The 19,139-nt window shown below is 45.0% G+C and overlaps 2 protein-coding genes across 13 annotated transcripts in view; one reads left to right on the top strand and one right to left on the bottom strand.

The window, feature by feature from the left end:
• The window catches only part of RALGAPA1 (Ral GTPase activating protein catalytic subunit alpha 1), a 146,328-nt gene extending 144,026 nt beyond the window's left edge, over positions 1-2,302 (bottom strand). For 4 of the 12 annotated variants that reach the window (XM_080977225.1, XM_080977224.1, XM_080977228.1 and 1 more), the window contains exon 1: positions 1,836-2,301. In XM_080977225.1, coding sequence (XP_080833351.1) covers positions 1,836-1,941 — 106 coding nt within the window. In that variant the 5' untranslated portion in view covers positions 1,942-2,301. Of the gene's footprint in view, positions 1-1,835 lie in introns of all 12 variants that reach the window. The other 8 variants (XM_080977220.1, XM_080977227.1, XM_080977222.1 and 5 more) reach the window with 6 other exon arrangements.
• A 6,002-nt stretch (positions 2,303-8,304) lies between these two features.
• The window catches only part of BRMS1L (BRMS1 like transcriptional repressor), a 34,435-nt gene continuing 23,600 nt past the window's right edge, over positions 8,305-19,139 (top strand). Inside the window, exons 1-3 of the mRNA XM_080979154.1 lie at positions 8,305-8,632; positions 14,804-14,894; positions 17,393-17,520. Of these exons, the coding sequence (XP_080835280.1) occupies positions 8,497-8,632; positions 14,804-14,894; positions 17,393-17,520 (355 nt within the window). The 5' untranslated portion in view covers positions 8,305-8,496. The remainder of the gene's footprint in view (positions 8,633-14,803; positions 14,895-17,392; positions 17,521-19,139) is intronic.

Here is a 19,139-nt window from a genome sequence, read left to right as displayed (position 1 = left end):
ACTGTGATCAACTCCTGCCCAGAAACCTATGTCCCCACTGTGGAAGGACATATGGATCCAGAATTGGCCTCCACAGTCACTTACCGACTCACTGTTAAGACCGTGTTCATGGAAGACAATCTTATAGCTACAAGTGATCACCAAAGAAGATGATGATTCTGGATTGTTTTATATGATGTTCTAATGTGTTGCAAACCACTTTGAGCTTTTTTTAAAATCTATATAGAGAGGTATAGAATGAAAATAATAATAAATGCATAAATTACAATACTGAATACTAGCAGGGTTCTCTCCATTAGATACCCTAACACACACACACACACACACACACACACGTGTGTGTGTGTGTGCGCGCGCGCGCGCTTGTGTATCGCCAGCTGCTGATTCTGTTAATTGTAAACTGATATACAGGCTTGCATATGAAAGCTTCAGGATACAATCCAACTCTCATTTTCCTGGGAGTAAGGCCCAATGGTTAAAGTGTGACTTAGGTTTGAGTAAACATGCATAGGACTGCAACTCTGATGAAGACTCAAGTAATTTGAAACATTTTTGATTCTGCATTTTATCATACACTTGTCATAAAGTACTCATCTTAAATAAGCTGACACCTGCAAAACCAACAGAATGAAAACTCATCATGAAAACATGTGGAATAATGCACTTCAATCAAGCATGAGTGAGTAACAAGTTTGTAGAAAAAAAGCAGTCAGATCCAATGCTATCAAACCCTTGGGCTTACACAGTCAAAACAAGTATCTGAGTTCCTGCCTCAGGGATTAGTTAATTAAGATTAGCTAATTTATGCTGCCCCTTCCCACACCACAATACTAGAACTCTATAATATGTTATGTTTATTTTAATGTCACCAAAGACAGCAATCTCAATACATATTTTCATCAAAATGGACCACAAATAGAAACAAGTAATGAATCTCCGTATCAGAGCCCATCCAAATGTTCACTTCCTGCAACTTTTCATAGTCTTAGGCTGGAATGCACTAGTAGAAAAGCAGGAAGCTTCCTGGGGCAGATTTGCCTGAATACACTCTTGAGCTGAAGACAAAATCCCAAACTGCATAGATAGAACAATTTGTGTCCCTAACTTTCAGCTTTGTGTTCTCAGAGACTGCACAGCCTGAAGTAAGTACTACTCTGGGCAGTAAGCATAAGAAGACAAGAAACCCTACACCAGATTCCACAAAGTTAAGACATTCTAGACATGCCCAAACACAAACTCAAAGCACAGGGCTGACAACCATCCCAATTGCACCTATGAAAGCAGCATATTTATCCAGCAGTCAACAACCCCCAAAACATTATCGCAACACAGGGTGCAAAGCAGGTTGCCTCATCTTAATATATGCAAGGCAAGTCAGGCATGGGTGTGTGTGTGTGTGTGTGTGTGTGTGTGTAAATAGCATGGGCGTGTGTAAAAACAGGCAGCTGGTGGATATTTTCATCACTCTCCAGGTATTCCTCGCCTGTCATTTCCCACAGTGCCATCAGTGTCCGGGTTGTCATGCCAACAAAAGAGTTGGGATGGAGCTTCTCCTCACCTCTCGCCAAAAGCGCAGCTGCTCCCCAAGCTCAAAGCACCCCAAGCACCGTCCAGCCTCTCTTTCCCACCCACCTCTAGCAAAGATAAGGCAGGGAGGGGAGAGGAGGAGGAGGAGAAAGCTCTCGGGACGGCCTCCCCCCTCGCTCGGGCACCAGCCCAGCAAGGGCTTCTCCAACCCGGCCTCTTTCCTTGCAACCAAGGTCCCCCCCTCCCCGCCCCCCTCCAGACCCATAGCAGCTAGCAGGGCCTCGGGGCCCCCGCCTCCCCTTCCTCACCGATAACGACGCGCAAGTGCTTGAGGCGGGTGAGCGGGTCCTTGCGGGTGTCCAGCACCTTCTGCGTGGATTTCCGCACATCGCCGTGAGGCTTCTTGGAGAACATCCCGCCTGCGGGGCCCCCGGGGCGGGCAGCCGCGCTGTTGTCCTCGCCGACGCCCTCCCCGTACAGTCGACGCCGCCGGACCCCCCGGCGAAAGCTGAGGTGCGCTGCGGCCTCCGGATCCGCGCCCCCGGTCAGCGCAGCCTACATAGCAAGCGGCGGCGGCGGCGCCCCGAGGCTCCGAAGGGGCGGGTGCGGCCGGCGCACTCGAAGCTCTCGGGCGCGCGGGGTTGGTGAAGGGAGGGTTGGCGGCGGCTGTGGCGAGGTAGGCAGGGCTGGCTTAGGGCTTCTCGCTCCGCAGCACCGCGTTACTCCTCCTCCTCCTCCTCTCTCCTCCCTTACTCTCCGAGCACTGCCCCCCCCCAACTTTTCACGACAGCCGTCAGGTGCGAATTCCAGGCTTCCCATGGCAACCGCCTTCGCTCTGACGTCATAGCCGGGGGACTCAAAGGGAAGGCGGTTCTTCCGGCGTCGCCTTCGTTTACGTGCTGGGGGAGCCTTGATCAGTGGGGTCTCGTGAGGGCAGAGGAGGAGAGTGGCGTGGTTTATTGGCGCTCGGACGTCGAGGCTGCGACCACCTGCAGCCGAGAGTCTTGTGGCACCCTGAAAGCTTGACGAACTTCCTATGGCGTGATCTGCAATACATTTGTTGGTCTTTTGGGTGCCGCCAAGCCCCTTTGCAGTTCTTACTACTACTCACGTGGGGGGAGAAAATTCATGGGAGTAAGCCACTTTGGGCTCATTAGAATTTACTCCCGAGTAAGCATGCTTAGTTAGATTTGTACTCTAAAGAAGCAAAGGGTGGTGCCTGTCCGGTGAGGAAATCAGTTTTGCTACTTTAGGTGTTCTGTACATTGCTTTTAGAAATAAAATTTCTGGCAGAAGCTAGAGCTATAAAATCTAGGGATTCAGAAATATAAAAATTCTTAAGCTAAAAAACTGAAAGGAAAAGTTTGGAACCCTCTTGGCTGTGATTGTTTTAAGAAGAGGCCGCAAATCTGCATGCAGTTTATCTGCTGAGTATAGTGGCCCTTCTATAGTTGGCTCTTATGGCTCAATGCTTTAAATCATGTTCATTGTCAGGACTTGGAAGAACTTCTGCACTATGTTCATGCACTTTTAATTAATTTAAATTAAGTGTTTTATATGTCCATTCACTTTGAATTGGTATTTTATTCTTTTCCACTTGCACATTTTCCTGTCACTGATACATTATAGGATTGTGCAAGAATGTAATAACCTATCTTAGAGGTCAGTCCCCACTATGAAAAAAAACCCTTTCCTTCAGCTATATATATCTGGCTGAGTTCACTTGCACAGCTAGCAAAACAGAAGGAAGGAAAAACAAACAATTTCAGGGTTTAATTTAAGCTCAGGTGTGCAAGTATCAATCCCTAGAATCAATCTCAGAGGTCAGGTCATTTGTCTCCCATTTCACACATTCAGTGTAGCATTCTGTCTGCAAGCAAAGTTGCAAAAGAAGTGCCATTCTCATACCACTGAAACATTTCTACACAGGAGCAGCCTGTCCTCTGGGAACTTGTCCCACATAATTTAGCTTCAGTGCTGCTATTCAGTAGTTTACATAGTCTCTTCAGGAGAACAAAGAAGGGCATTAAAGTAAGAAACTTGAAAATAGAAGGGGTATTTCCATCTTTCCTAACTGCGCCAGTTTTGTCTCATGACTTCCCGTAAAAGTGCACATACTGACCTGTCCCCAGTTGCCACACTCTGAATCTGTCATATGAAAGCCACTCCCATGCACATAATTTATTGTAGATTAGTTTTTTCCACATTGCTTTGAGTACTTGTAGTGTGGGGTGGGGGTGGGGGTTTAAACATTTATACCAACCATTAGTACTCAAGGTGGATTGCAAACAATCTAAACACATCAAAACATATGAAAAGAATATAATATGCTTCATACTCTTCTCATGGCATTGTCTTTTAGGTATTTTAGGGCACAGTAGGTAGAGATGTGAATCGGCAGTATGGTGTCTGCAATACCAGAAGGTGCCATGGGAGTAGGTCATGAAATGAGTTAAAAAGAACAGTATCAAACAGTTGTGCCTACACCTGGACATCTTAACCTATCCAGTGGCATCACACTTAACATTAACTCCTCCTCCCTTGACCTAACAGTGTAGACTTAGTAGGCAAAACAAAAAACTACAGCCAGTGAAGTTTGGGTAGTGGTGGTAAAATCCTACTTGGCCAGATGTAGCCAGTTAAACTTGCACTACAATCAGGACAGGTGAATGGGTACTGGAGCAAACTTAAGGGACAAATACAGGGATACTCCCTGCACAAATTCAGGGAGAGAGCAGGGGTTCTCATCAGCTTTCATTGGATGCATGCAATGTGTGTGTCCATCCATTCACTTTTAGTTGCAAGGGGATAAGGAAACAGAATCATAGAATGAAATTAATTAGCAACTTTATATTTTTCAGGATTATGAATTATTGACTTACTATAAAAATAACACCTTCCCTTTCCTTGTAGTTATGCATTACCAAAAGTTAGAATGTCACATGCATTGCCTTATTTTCATATAGACTTGGTGCACCAATAACAAAGGGTGTGTTTTGTATTCATATTAGCTTTAGTTTTTATCTTAGGTTATCCTGTGCTGCATTTGAGCTCCAACGAAAACAAATATTGTAATAAACTAGTTAGTCTCTAAAGCACCACTTCTTGTGGTTACAGATTAACATACCTGGAATTTAGATTAACAGGCACCAGATATGTACATTTGTTTTCTGGCCCGTACCTTTCCCTCTTTGTACGTGACCGGCTGCCTGTTCTGTTCACCTTCACTGCTTTATACTCAGTTATCCTTTATTCTCAGTTACTATCTGTAGCGCCTTGCTTCATTTTGCCCTTAAATTACCTTTTCATATCAAATACTGCCTGAATGTTCTCTAAACACTCACTCCCCCACAATAGTATTTTTGAATGGGATAGAGAACTAACTTTCATATTGTCCTCATCAATACAAGAGATACTCATGTAGTGTGAATCTAAGTATATTTACTTGTAAGAAAGTCTTACTGTCTTCAGAGGTTTTTCTTTTATTCTTACTTAAATGTGCAGAGGATTACTGCTTCATTTTTCATTGTCTGCAAACCAACATAATTTGTACTCAAGTTTTAAAAATCTGTTTACCCCACAGCTGTAGGTCAACATTGGGCTCCTTGGACAAATTTATTTTTCTATTCTTTCGTTGTTTTTCTGTGGGATGGACTCTTATATGTTTCTGTACTTAATATTCAGGGAAAGCGAGACATTCTGTATTTGATGCTTAATCCTTACATACTTTGAACTCTGTTGGAATTTTGTGATAGGCTTTGTGCAGGTTCCCATACTTAGTGGTAAAAACAGAAAAATTAGTGTGCCTTTTGTCCGCTGCATACTGTTGCACAAATATCAAATTCAGTTTCTCTTACAACCTCTTCTTCTTCCCTTTCCTGGTTAAACATCTCCAGCATTGCTGTAAAATATTATACATTATCATCATTAAAACTTTCTGTTGTATTTGTGGTTTTGTGCATATATCTACACAAATGCCAACTCTGGCAGTTGGGATCAATACTTAAATGCTGAAAGTGTTGTGAGGGTTCTGGCCTGAGCACTGCACTTTTTGTACATTAGCAAAAATATAAATTGTTTAATTTTTTAACCTTTAATTTTCCTCTCTGTTCACTTGTACTCTTTTATGGGTGTCAGAATTTTTTTTCCACGCAATGGGATTGTACCTTACAGGCATTAAGAAGTTAAAAGAACCATAGAATTATAGAGTTGGAAGGGACCCCAAGGCCCCTGCAATGCAGGATTCTCAACTAGCTATACATGGCAGGTGGCCATCCAACCTCTGCTTAAAAACCTCCAATGAAGGAGAGTCCACAGCCTCCCAACGGAGTCTGTTCCACTGTCAAGCAGCTTACTGTCAGATAGTTCTTCGTGATGTTTAGTTGGAATCTCCTTTCTATTGCTTCAGGTACTAGCCTGGAGAAAACAAGCTTGCTCCATCCTCCATGTGGAAACCCTTGAGATATTTGAAAGTAGCTTTCATATATCCTCTCAGTCTCCCCTTTACCAGTCTAAACATACCCAGTTCCCTCCACCAGTCCTCACAAGGCTTGGTTTCCAGACCCTTTCTCATCTGTGCACACATTCCAGATTGTTTGCAGCATGTACTTTTAGATTAGCTTGCAATCAAATGACATGTTGAAATAGAAACAAGTAAAAAATGTTCAAGAAAGCATATCACACAATAACTATTTCATCGTACATAAAGGCAGCTTTAAAGATTGAGACAAAAGACTATAATTAATATCTTACAGTTAAGTATGAAATTGTTTATTAACAAAAATATGTTTGTCACTAAAATTGGCTTTCTGGAGCATTTGAAGAGTCTCATTATTTGAAGAGTTTTCATTATTCTGATTAATTTGGAATCATTTACAACTTTGGCAATCTTGTCACTCACCCTTGATTCACTATCATATATAAATTAAATGGTACAGTTCAAGTGCAGACCCTACTGCCTGTTTTTGTGAAAAATATATTGTCTTGACCTTGCTTCCTTTTGTTTAGCCAGTTTTCAATCCACAGGAGGACTCACCTTTTGCCTCTACTGTTTCAAGATGCCATTACAAACTTAATGATTCTAACTTTCATTTTACTTGCCACTATTTTGGGGATAGCTATAAAATAAGCTGGCCTGTCATGTGCTTGCTATTGCTCTCTGAGCTTCTATGAACACATTAGCAGGGTGGGGACATGGTGGGGTTCTTTATTGTTCTACGACATCTGAGCCCAGAAATTCGTGGATGAGAAGGCGCTACACAGTTGCTGCAGAACAAAATTAGGAGGAAGATAAATCCTTAAATTGTTGACTAGTGAAGGTTGGCTGAATCATGAATTGCTTTTCAGACATCGGCTCCTTCCCAAACACTGCTTTCACTCATTGCTATCACTCATTTGGCACAAAACTTTTTGTGGCAGGAGGTCCTCTTCCATTTGGACCCCATGGGAACTATGCTGGTCTCTGAAGCTAAGAACTGTTTCCAAACAAGGCTCTCTAGTGCGACCAAAAGGGTTTCTTCAAACAACAGACAACAAAATGGCAAATGAGATTAGGGTCACATTCATACCATACATTTAAAGAACGTTTTAAGAACATTGCTTCCCCCCAGAGCATCTTGGGAATTGATAAGGGTTCTGAGAATTCTAGCTGTGATGGGTAAAGTTTAGTTCACAAGATACTTTGGGGGAAGCTATGTCTGTTAAACAGTGCTTTTCTTCTAGAAAAATGGTGCCTGTACTCACCATTTGTTACAGGAAGTGCCACACTTTAAACCAGTGCTTTTCTCCTTTAAAAAAAGTGCTGGTACTGCATACCCTTGAGTACCCCCAGAAAAAAACCACTGCTGTGAAAAGCGCTATAAAGGTGCTTTAAATGTATGATGTGAATGTGACCTCAGTGAAAGTAAATTTTTGGCATGATAGCCTAACGTCACATATAGCAATTGAACAGGTGAAAATAGACTTGCAAATGTAGCGGACTGATCAGCTGAAGCATCAAAGATTATGCAACAACAATGAAGGCAAACTCCATGTTTATTTCACAGTTCGTCTTCAGAGTGGATTGAAAATCAAGCACCCCATCTTGCAATGCCTTTATAAAAAAATTCAGCACAGTAGTTCTCCCCAGCTCATTTTATCCTTGGAAGCAAAGTAGTTTAGACTGAGTGATAGGGTAGCGAAGTGGGAATTTGAAGCCATGTAACTCCGATCCCTAAACCAGGCTGGCTCTCGCTCTAAAAGGGACCCTTAGTCCGATCCAGCAAAAGAACCTTTCTTACATTCTAAAAGAGTGCCATCCTGCGCAACAGCGGCGAGGACTCTGAGGCCCTCCAGATGTTGTTGGGACTCCAACTCCCATCAGCCCCAGCAAGCATGGCCAATGGCCAAGGATAGTGGGAGCTGTAGTCCGGGCAGCATCTGGGCGCCCACAAATTCCCCGTGCCTGCTGCTGCTGCCTCCGTGTACGGTTTTACGGGTCTGACTCCTCAATAAACCCTTTCATAAATCTTTCCACCATCTTCATCATTTGTTGCGGCTCTTTTGGCAGGCCGCCTGCAACCCTGGGAAACATTTCCACTTCGGCGCGCCTTCCACCGCCTACTGAGGGGTGGGCGGGTGGGTGGGCGGGCAGGCGGTTAGGTGGAGTGCAGCCTTCCTTCCGAGAAACTACATGTCCCGAGATCCTCCGCGCCGCAGCGAAGCTCCGCCACGCGCCGCTCCGGCTCCGACGCCCGCCCCGCCGCCCACCCGCGCGCCACGCCCGTCGGCGGGTCGTCGGCCAATGAGCGGCGGAGCGGAGCGTGAGGCTGTGCGGGGCTAAGGTGGATGGCGGGGTTTCTCTGAGGCGGAGCTTCGGCGCGTTGGGGAGGCAGGCGGGCGGGCGGCCAGGGAGGGCTGTTGTCCCCCGGTCCCTAGGAGCCAGCGACGCCGAGCGCCTGCGGGCTGGGCTGGGCTGGGCTGGGCGGCGCGATGCCGGTCCACTCGCGGGAGAAGAAGGAGAACAACCACGACGAGATGGAGGTGGACTACGGGGAGAACGAGGGCAGCAGCTCCGAGGAGGAGGAGTCCGAGAGCTCGTCCGTGTCCGAGGAGGGTGACAGCTCAGGTGAAGCCGGCGAGGCAGCGGGGCGCCCTCTCTCCTGCCCGCTCGGGCTGGGCCGGGGGGTGGGAAAAGGAGGACTCGGCCCCGCCCCCTCTCCCCGTCCGCCCCGCCCCCTTCTCCCGCCCGGTGCTTCCCCCATGCACCCCCTTGGCTGTGGGGCGGAGGGCAGGGCAGCTCGCCCTAGGCGTCGCCCGGGGTAACAATAGGCAGGCAAGATGCTTGCTTTCGTCCAGGGCTGCAAAACCCCGTGCATGCTGGCAGGGGAGTAGGGCCCGTGGAACTCAGTGGAGATCCTTTCCGAGCAGACCTGCGTAGCATCCCTCTTGCTTGTCCGCGCCTTCCGGAGGCAACCCCCCCCCCCAAAAAAAAACACCACCAGGGCTCCTGCACGCTAGTTGTGTTCAGCAGGGATGCCTTCTCTCTCTCTCTCTCCCCCCCCTTCTGTAAACCAATAAAGTTGCGGGAGCCACCTGTCCTCTCTTGCATTTGGCAAGCCACTACACACCCACATCCACCCACACATACTTGTCCTCCCCCCCCCCCTTTCATGTTGCAACCCTGATTAAAAGTAAAAAGATGCAGGCTGGATGGATGAGTGAGGAGATGGCTCCAGAGTAGATTAAGATATATTAGCTTCCAAGAAGGAGGCTATTTATTGATAGATAGATAGATAGATAGATAGAGGGAGGAGATGGATAACACTGATAAGAGAAGGGGAAGGGAAGAGGCATATGAGGCTAGGCAGAGGCAAGGAAATGACTGGACAAACATATATGGTGAGAATTAATTCAGAGTAATGGAAGGGAAAAACAGAATGGAGTGTCTGGTCTCAGATGTGTGGGCAGACTGATGAAGAAAGTAGAGAAAAATCTTAATGCATTCAGGCATCCTCTCCATTTATACAGTTTGATTCTATTTCTGCCTACTTAGAATTGGCTCCTTTTGAGTTTAAGGTCTTACTCCCAGGTCAGGGAAATCAAGATCATATTTTTACTGCTTCCTGTGTTACAACAGGCAAGCATACAGAGAAGAGCCAAACTCAAGCCAGACCTAGCACAGATCTGCTGTACCTAATCTTTAAAGGGAAATGGCATGTATGTATATTCTCCGATGCAGGTTTCCTACATTGTGCGTGTAGGACAGACTGGAGGAGAGAGGGAAACTGAAGTGAGAGCATCTCAACCTGTAGCTATAATTATTTGCACACTAAAATCTGGGAATATGGATTGTCTACGCATGCACACACACAGTTCGGCATACAATGAGTTTCAGTGAAGAGGTACAGCTGGAGCTCTCCAACATCTGTAGAGTCATAGAGAACACAAGGGAATTCTATGAATAACTAAGGTCCCTGGGAAGGAAGCACAAAGTAGTTTGATCTGACTGGCTAGATTGAGATTGAATTTTTTGGGGGGGGGACTTGAAGGGAATGGGAGAAGATAAAATTCTTTACATTTTTGCAAACAGTATTTGGAGAGAAGCATGGGAAGGGAATGCTGCAAAAGAAGGCATAGAAAGTGAGAATGAAACTCTCTACAGCGCAGGTACAGTTGCTATACCAGGAATCTGAGTGCAAGACAGAGTTGCAATTATTTTAGCATGGCTCACAAAATTATGCCCCTCACAAGTCTTGGAGGAGAGATTTGCAAAGTGTCTCAAAAGCACTTGTTTCTCCTTTTCATTCTTGGCATAGCTGTTATAGTGCCATAAAAATCTCTTACCTACCCTCATTTCTTTTCTTCACTGAACTATACTAATAGTGCATTTTCTCCATTTTATGTGCACATCCTCCAACACTTATCCCAACATTACAAAAGCAACAGAGGAAGTAAGTTTCTTTCCCTTCATTTGAGGAGTGAATTGCTTGGCAGAGCAATTAAGCCAACCATAAAAATGGTGTTTGATGAACACTATCCTGGCAGAACTGGAGATCTGCCTAGGCATTTTCAGAGAGGCAGACGTTTTCATCAGTTGCAGCAAAACCAATAGTCTTGTAGCATCTTAAAAACAACAGTAAATTTATTAAGGCATAAGCTCTCATGGACCAGAGTCCACTTTATCAGATGCATTTATTTTTATTAACTGTTGTTACCAAACAGTTGTTTAGTTTCTGTGGCCAGACACCTCTCTTGGATAAACTGCTCTTGAGCCAGTAGTGGCCATGTGCTAGTAGCTCTACTCTAGGCTCATGACCCATGGAAATCTGTCTGGAACCCAGAAAAAATATAATTTATTTTATTTATTTCACCAATTTATGTGCCACTTAATTAGAATTGTCTTGAAGTGGTGTACAAGTAAATCAACAAAGAAAAGCTAAACATCAGTTAAAGTCATAAAATGAGAGCATTTGCCTGTGAACATGTAATATGCTTTATTACAAAGAGGACAGGCTTTTTTGCTCTTTTCTCTCACCAACCCCCTCCAATATATGGAGCATTAAAACACTAAACCTTGTGCTCGTCCGTCTTCTTTCAAATACTTAAAAAAAAATTTAAGGGTAACATGCATTCTGTAAACCAACTGATCTTGTGAGTTCAGTCTTGGTCAGGTTCGAAAACACAGTATTACGGTAAGAACCTCTAGGTATTTTTAAGGGGAAAAACTCTTTCTGAAACAGTACTATATGCGTACATTATTTTAAACTCAAATAGTGAAGTGAAGGACATGAGGCAGGAGTTGATAATGCAGGTGAGCTGCAAGCAAGCTGCCAGCCAGCTCTGTGGAGGCTCCTTTTATTGACACAATATGCAAACCCAGGCAGATACATTTTGGGCTGTGACCTTTACACATCTTCCGGTCCCGAGATAGTGGGGTGGTACAAAGTTATTTTGGCACCTGTTTCCACCGCGTCATTTTCCCCTTGCACAATGTATGGCGAAAGAGACAAAGGTTACAGACAGGACACCGCAGACTACTGAGACCACAAAAGGTTAGACAGAGGGCAAGATGTTAAGACAGCTGTGGCTTTATCTGTGAGGGGGAGTGTGCTCCGCACCCCAAGGTCACGCGTGCAGGCAGCTGAGGCTGCCTGCGGGTGGGGAGTGTGCTCCGCACCCAGCGATCATCCCTACAAAATAGAAGTTGCATTAAGCTTTTAAAATAAACTGAATGTGAATCAGGATTTCTTGCTGGAGTAAGCCGAGTGTTAACACTGTGCAGTGTGCAAGAAAGAGGCTGGATGAAGTGGTGGCACAGCACAATCTCCTTATCCTGTAGTTTGGCAGTTGCATTCAGGTCTAGGCTTGCAGGCTTCCCAGAGGCATTTGGTTGGCCCCTGTGACAACAGGATGCTGGATTAGATGGGCCCTTGGCCTGATCCAGCAGGGCTCTTTTTATGTTCTGACATGAGGATTTCACACTTCAAAATATTTGACTTTGCAGTATTAATCTTTCTAACTTGGAATCCAAATATTGGGGGGGGGGGCAAACCCTAGGAAAAAGGGAACTATGTTTCCCAGGAGACTTTCCGTCAGACAACTCCCCAGTGCTGTTCACTATTTTAATAGTGGCTAGGATTCATCCTCACTTTTTGAAGACGTATTGTATAGTATCAGTAAAAAACAACAGCAACCCAGCGGGGATTATGCCAAGTTTCTTCTGAACCACACAGAGTGGATCCAGTGGATTTAGGTAGCAAGCCTACCTAGAAAAGCACTAAATAATTGGCAGCCAGACTTTTGGGGCAAGTACGCCACATGTTGAGGAAAATGCATTTATACACCACCAAGGAGCTCAAGGAGGTTCGCCACCTCTCCATATTATCCTCACAACAATCCTGTGAGGTAGGTTAGGCCGAGAGACAGCGACTGGCCCAAGGTTACTCAGTAAACTTCATGCTATGTGGAAATTTGAACCCTGGTCTCCCAGGTCCTAGTCCAACACACTAATGTGCCCTGCAGACTACATGCAGCTCCTTGCTCCTTGGTGCCTCGGTACACCAGAAAGCCTGTTTGCCTGTGCTATTTGCAGTGCAGTGCTATAGGTTGCAACCCGTTGATCAAACCTTCACATTTCAGACTCGTAATATGTTGAAGTGTCAAGCACTTAAGCTACTTACTTGGATGAGCAAATTCTAACCTGGGTTTCTGTCTGGGGTGGGGGAAGTCTCATGTCCAAAGCCATTCTTTTTAGGCCTCTTCAATATTTCACGGAGCTCTTTTGTCACTTGTGCTTTCAGTGGAGTGTGGTAAATAAATCCCAACTAGTATGTGCTGTTCTCCCCCCCCCCCAATTGTTTTTTGATTGGATGGGACTTCTGGAAGCACCAAATATGTTTTTGAATTGACAAACAAGTAGCATGGTGGCAGAGGTAAGCTTCATTTCAGAAATCACGAGGAGATTCTTGGCACAGATTTTATTCATTGCTGGTATAGGTAAAAGTAAAGGACCCCTGGACAGTTAAGTCTAGTCAAAGACAACTATGCGGTTGTGGCGCTCATCTCGCTTTCAGGCCGAGGGAGCCGGCGTTTGTCCACAGATAGCTTTCCGGGTCATATGGCCAGCATGACTAAACCGCTTCTGGTGCAACGGAACACTTTGTTGGAAACCAGAGCACATGGAAACGCCATTTACCTTCCTGCCACAGCAGTACCTATTTATCTACTTGCACTGGCATCCTTTCAAAGTGCTAGGTTGGCAGGAGCGGGGACCGAGCAACAAGAGCTCACCCCGTCGCGGGGATTCGAACCGCCAACCTTCTGATTGGCAAGCCCAAGATGCTCTGGTTTAGACCACAGCGCCACCTGCTAGTATCTTGCTTTTGAATTGGACAAACGGTTAAGCTTTTGTTCATTTTTCTCATCCCAAGAATAATGTCAACAGATAACTGTTGACAGACATGCATTGATTCTTAGGAATGTATCTGTACCAGTTAGTACACAACAGACTTTCTCATGCTATAATTTATACTGCTGTTGGTCATTGTTTGTCAGCCCAGAATTGACTCTGCAAACTCATAAACAAAATCCTGGAGGATTGTTATTGTAAAATATTCCAAAAGAGCCGGTGCACTGTGGTGTCAAAAGGAGCAACATGTCAACAGGAGGTTGTCTCTAGTTCACTTCCTCAATGTACTCTCACTGTCCAAAGACATCATAGCCTTAGCCTTCCATGTGCAATATGGAAATAACACTGATAGGTTGGGATGCAGTTAAGAGGATTATTAAAATATGTGCACTTTTATGAAGCAGCTGTAATGCTTAAAGCTGCTGCTTAAATTAGGAAGTATCACTTCTCTGATTTTTCAAGTAAGTGTTGTGTATTCCCCTGAAATAATTGAAGTACAGAAAGTCATAAATCTGTTATTAGATTTTCTATCTGATTTAGGCCTCCGTAATAAAGCACAGAACAATAAATCAAAATAAAATGTTAGTATAAAACCTTAGAAACTTAAAAGACCTGAGCAAATAAAAAGGGGTATACCTGATAAGAAAAAGAGAATAAGGGTTGTGTCAGGTGCAACTTTCACAGGAGCAAATTTCAGAAATAGGGTGCCACAATAGAATAGGCTCTTTCCTGTCATGGACATTTACTTTCCATCTTGTGGAAAAACCATTACCCAGTAACTACCAGTCCTTGGGTCCATATATTTAGCTTTCAAGAAGATGATCTTGATTAGCATCCTAACATGTAGACAGAGAATGCATCAGATTCCCCCCCCCCCCTTATTTCTAATTCTGCAGTGCATGCCATCCACACGTTCATGAAACACATTAATATTAAATGAGATGAGTTTAAATTGCCTTGATATAAAACCAGTACCACATCTCCTGGTGATACTGCAAGAGTACTTGCCGTATAGTGAAGAGCTCCAAAAGGACCTTTCCAAATCCAAAGTCAGTGAATGAGCTGTAGAATGACGTGCAATTCAGTGTAAACAGGTGTAAAGGGATGCATGTTGGGGCAAAAAATAAATAAATCTCAATTTCACATGCCCGCTCAAGTGAGTCTGAACTAGTGATGGATGATCCAGTTTGGTTATATTCCAAGATGAATTGTGCAGCAGGAAAAAAATAAAGATGGCCAAGCATTAATTCCTCTTAAAACTTCATCCTTTGGAATATTAACTTTTTGTGTGTTTTTTTAATGAACTGTTTGAGTATAAATTCTATAAAATAGACTGGAGGAAAACCAGTTGCTGTTGTGTATTTTTAAAGTGAATAATTCTGTTCTCAGAAATGGACGATGAGGACTGTGAAAGAAGAAGAATGGAGTGTTTGGATGAGATGTCCAATCTTGAAAAACAATTTACAGACCTCAAAGACCAGTAAGTAAACTACTGTACAGATTTGAATTTGCTTTGGATTCTAGTCCTCTCACCATCCTGGGTTAGCTTTTTATTTGGTAAAGCAAGGGAAGGCATAAAATATATTGGGATCTACTGGTACAAATTTGGGTGAATTGCAGTAGATTCACAGGGTTCTCTGATGGGATTATGTGACAGTAGCTACAATGGAAAGGCTTTTTTCCTTAATTAGATTGCTGAAGTGTAGGATGCTTGGGAGAAGGCATGAGTAGGCTTTATGGGTAAAAGAATTGTGAGCTCAGATGTGCTATCAAAACAAATCCCTGGGCTGAGACCTCTTCCTTAATTCTCAGTATGTATTTCCCCACCCCTGCTGCCATTCTGCACCTGTCTCTAGTTGATGGATTATGGCTTTGTAGTAAAACTAAAAGGTAGGTGGAGCACTGGAAGCTGCTGTATGTGGAGAGACCATCAAAACATCTGCCTCTGTCTGCACTGGCTGGATGTGGCACCTCAAGGTTTCAAATGAGGGTCTTTCCAAGCCCAATCTGGAATTGCCAGGGATTGAACTGATTGTCTTTTGCATGCAAAGCATACAGTGGTACCTCGGGTTACATACGCTTCAGGTTACATACGCTTCAGGTTACACACTCCACTAAGCCAGAAATAGTGCTTCAGGTTAAGAACTTTGCTTCAGGATAAGAACAGAAATTGGGCTCCGGCAGCGCAGCGGCAGCAGGAGGCCCCATTAGCTAAAGTGGTGCTTCAGGTTAAGAACAGTTTCAGGTTAAGTACGGACCTCCGGAATGAATTAAGTACTTAACCCGAGGTACCACTGTATGTTCTGCTAATGGACTACAGACCTTCTCCAAGCCTGAAGTCTGCCTATCCCTGATCCAAAGGTTTGTGGAGCAACGTTATGATTGTTTATGCTGAAAGATTAATGTATGCTGGTGAAATTTTGGGAAGTTTCTAGATATTTATTGTATTTTACATGGTTGTGATCTGTCATGGGACCTCCTTGTGAGGGACAGATAATCAATACAATGATGCGTAGAGATTTCCAATGTAGTTACCATGGAATTTTATATTGCTGTACATCTGAAATGGAAGAATTCACCCTTGTCTTCCTAGACTTTATATGCAAAGGGAGAAGCAACTTTTGCCCTCTGCTAGGGTGGGACATTCTAAAAGGCCATCCTAATTGTGATGGCATAGCCACCTGCATTTTATGCCCATGCCTCCTCCCATTCAAGCAGAAAGTGGGGAAATGGGGTCTTCTCTATGCAGTCGTACCTTGGTTCTCTAACAGAATCCGTTCGACTTCTGAAAATGTTTGAAAACCAAGGTGCGGCTTCTGATTAGCTGCAGGAGCTTCCTGCACTCAGTCAGAAGCTGCATAAGCCGTGTCGGAAGTTCAGGTTCCAAAGAACGTTTGCAAACTGGAACACTCACTTCCAGGTTTGCGGTGTTCGGGATCCCAAACATTCGAGTTGCAAGGCATTCGAGAACCAAGGTACAAGGATCATGCAGTAGAAGTGAACCAACTTCCCCACCCCTCGCCTTACATAGCTACAATCCACTGCACTTTAAGCGGTTTTTACCAGGCTTGACTCCAACTCTGGAAGTGATATGGGCAGTAACAAAACTCTAGGTAGCAATGGATGCTACAAGGTGAAAGTGTGTGCATGCTTCACTTCACTCTCCTGCACATTCTGCTTCAAATAAAGGCCAGACCGGTCCTGTTTTGTATTTGAATGTGGCAGCTCTAGGTGCACGGCTGCCCTGTAAACTGCAAATCAGGAAACATGGTTTTACTTTCTGGTGCAGAGTGTGAAATTCTTTGGGTTGCTGAAATGGAAGTATTTGGTAGCACCGTAGTGAGGACTCTTGAAACATTCAGTTACTGTGAAACAACACTCACTTGTGCTAAACCAGTTTAAGCCATAATAAGTCCTTAGTCCAACCTCATTAAAGAAAAATTACTTCATTGTGTTTTATCTACAGCTGCTGTGCTGTTTTTACTGAGTTATTAATATTGTTAGCTGCCCTGAGAGCAGGATATGCATTTCAACATTTTAAAAAATAGCAATAAAGGATTGGTCATTTTTTTAAAAAAAGTGAGGGTTCTGTTCTGCATGTTTCCCAGACTAAGACTTGGAATAAATACTGTAAATATCTAGTTAGCAAAGAGTTCCAATTCATATAGCTGTATGTATGTGTTGGGTACTAGGAGACAGTCTTAAATGGATGTCTGATCTTCATCTGTGCAGGCTAAAATCAGGAAGCATAATGTAAAGATCCAGCACTGTATAAGCATTGTGTAAGTGATAATTTTTCTGTACAGTTAATTTTTTTTTTAAGTCCTCTTAATTTCTGCAAGGTTGGCAGGTTCAATGGGTTTTCTAGGTTCTGGCCATTGGTGTCTGTGGAAAATGTATTCTTAGTAATGTTAATATACAGTATGCTCTACACTACTTTAATGCAATGCACTCCATCTTTCATCTGCATTTTTAAAGACTTTACAAAGAGAGATTAAGCCAAGTGGATGCAAAACTGCAGGAGGTCATTGCGGGAAAGGCACCAGAGTACTTGGAACCGCTGGCAGCTCTGCAAGAAAACATGCAAATCCGAACAAAAGTGGCAGGTAAGTGTGCAAAGGGGTTGTTTTTGACTCAGCTAGGTACTTCTTGTTAGTAGCAGTAAAATACCAACAAAAACATTTAAATCTGCTCCTTTTTTACTACACCGTGCTCTTCGGCACTTCTGTCTTCATTGGTGAAAGATTCAAGGAGGGCATCGTATAAGAATACCCAGAGTAGATGAAATCAAACTCTCATCTCATCTGCTTGGCCTCCAAGGCATTCTCTTATTTACTGGGTTTTTAGCAAGGCAGATGTAATGGTTCTAGGGGTTGCTCGTGCGTAAACCGGTGCAAACACCTGGCTGGGTTGCCTGAGTGAACCTTTTCTGTCCGGACAGCCACTCACCCGTGGCTGTCTCAATCGCTGGCAGAATCCGTCAGTGGGCGTTTCTTAAACTTCTTCCAGCAAAGAAGCTCTTTGACGCCTAGTCTCCTCCTACTCTCTCTACGCGAAAGCCTTCTGCGCAAGGAGGACGTAGGCAGCGGAGGACCCCTACTCTCCCTGCTGGTCCCCGGCAAGGAGTCATGGGACCGCCTCGCCGCTTCCCCCATCTGCCCCCCTTCTCCACTGGTGCTACACTGATTCTCTTCCCCAGAAGATGGGCTGCATCTCCCAATCCTGGGACGCTCTCTGGAATCCCTCTGGATTTTGCTCTCTTCCTCCGGCACTGATGGCAGTTCCCTGACATCCACCTCCTCCTCAGGACCCCCCACCCCACCCCTGGCGCGATTTTCCGGTACAACCTCCTCTCTCTCCTCGGTCGACGATGCGGGGAATCCCCTGAAGGAACTGTCATCATCTTCTGAGGATTCAAAACCAGCCTCCCATCCGCTCGGACTTCTTCCCGCTGGTTGCACCTCCCAGTCTGATCCTTCTCCCTCAGACACCTCCCCTCCCTCCTCTTCGGAGGCAGGAAAATCCACAAAGTCCCCTTTGTCGTCTGTGGGTCCAAATTCTTCCTCCCAGAATCTAGCTAATGGTTTGGGCTTATCCGGGAACAAACCGTGGAATTCTTCCACCAGATACCAGTCAGTGATTGATTCAGCAGGGACCCAAGTGTTTTCAGACCTAGGTTCCCCCTCCCAGGCTACCAAGTACTCTACCTGGCGACCTCGCCACCTTGAATCAAGTATTTCCGTGGCTTCGTTACAGTGTTCCCTCTCCTCTACCCGCGGGTGGGTGGTAACCCCTCCCTCCCGTCCCGGGAATTCCCGCCCCTCCCTGTAAGGTGAAAGTAGGGACCTATGGAACACCGGATGTATCTTCATGCTGTCAGGCAACTTGAGTTTAAATGCCATGGGGTTAACCTGCTGTATTACCTCAAAAGGCCCCAGCCGCCTAGGCTGCAACTTCTTGCACCCTCCCTTTAGGGGCAACCCTTGGGATGACAACCACACCCGGTCCCCCACCCGTATGGCCTCCCCCTCCCGACGGTGCCTGTCCGCCTGCCTCTTGTAAACTTCCTTGGCCCGCTCCAAGTTCAGCCTGAGTTGCTGGTGTAAGGCCTCCATTTCCTCCACCAATTGCTCAGCCGCAGGTACACTCCATCCTTCCTCCCCCCGCCCCGGGAAGGGCCTGGGGTGACACCCGTAATTGGCCATGAAAGGGCTTATTCCTGTGG

Source organism: Podarcis pityusensis (genome assembly GCF_964106645.2).
Source record: "Podarcis pityusensis genome assembly, chromosome: 1".
In the NCBI taxonomy this organism is placed as follows: domain Eukaryota; kingdom Metazoa; phylum Chordata; class Lepidosauria; order Squamata; family Lacertidae; genus Podarcis; species Podarcis pityusensis.
The sequence above is the reverse complement of the archived record's forward strand: the minus strand, read 5'-3'. Positions and strand labels throughout refer to the sequence as shown.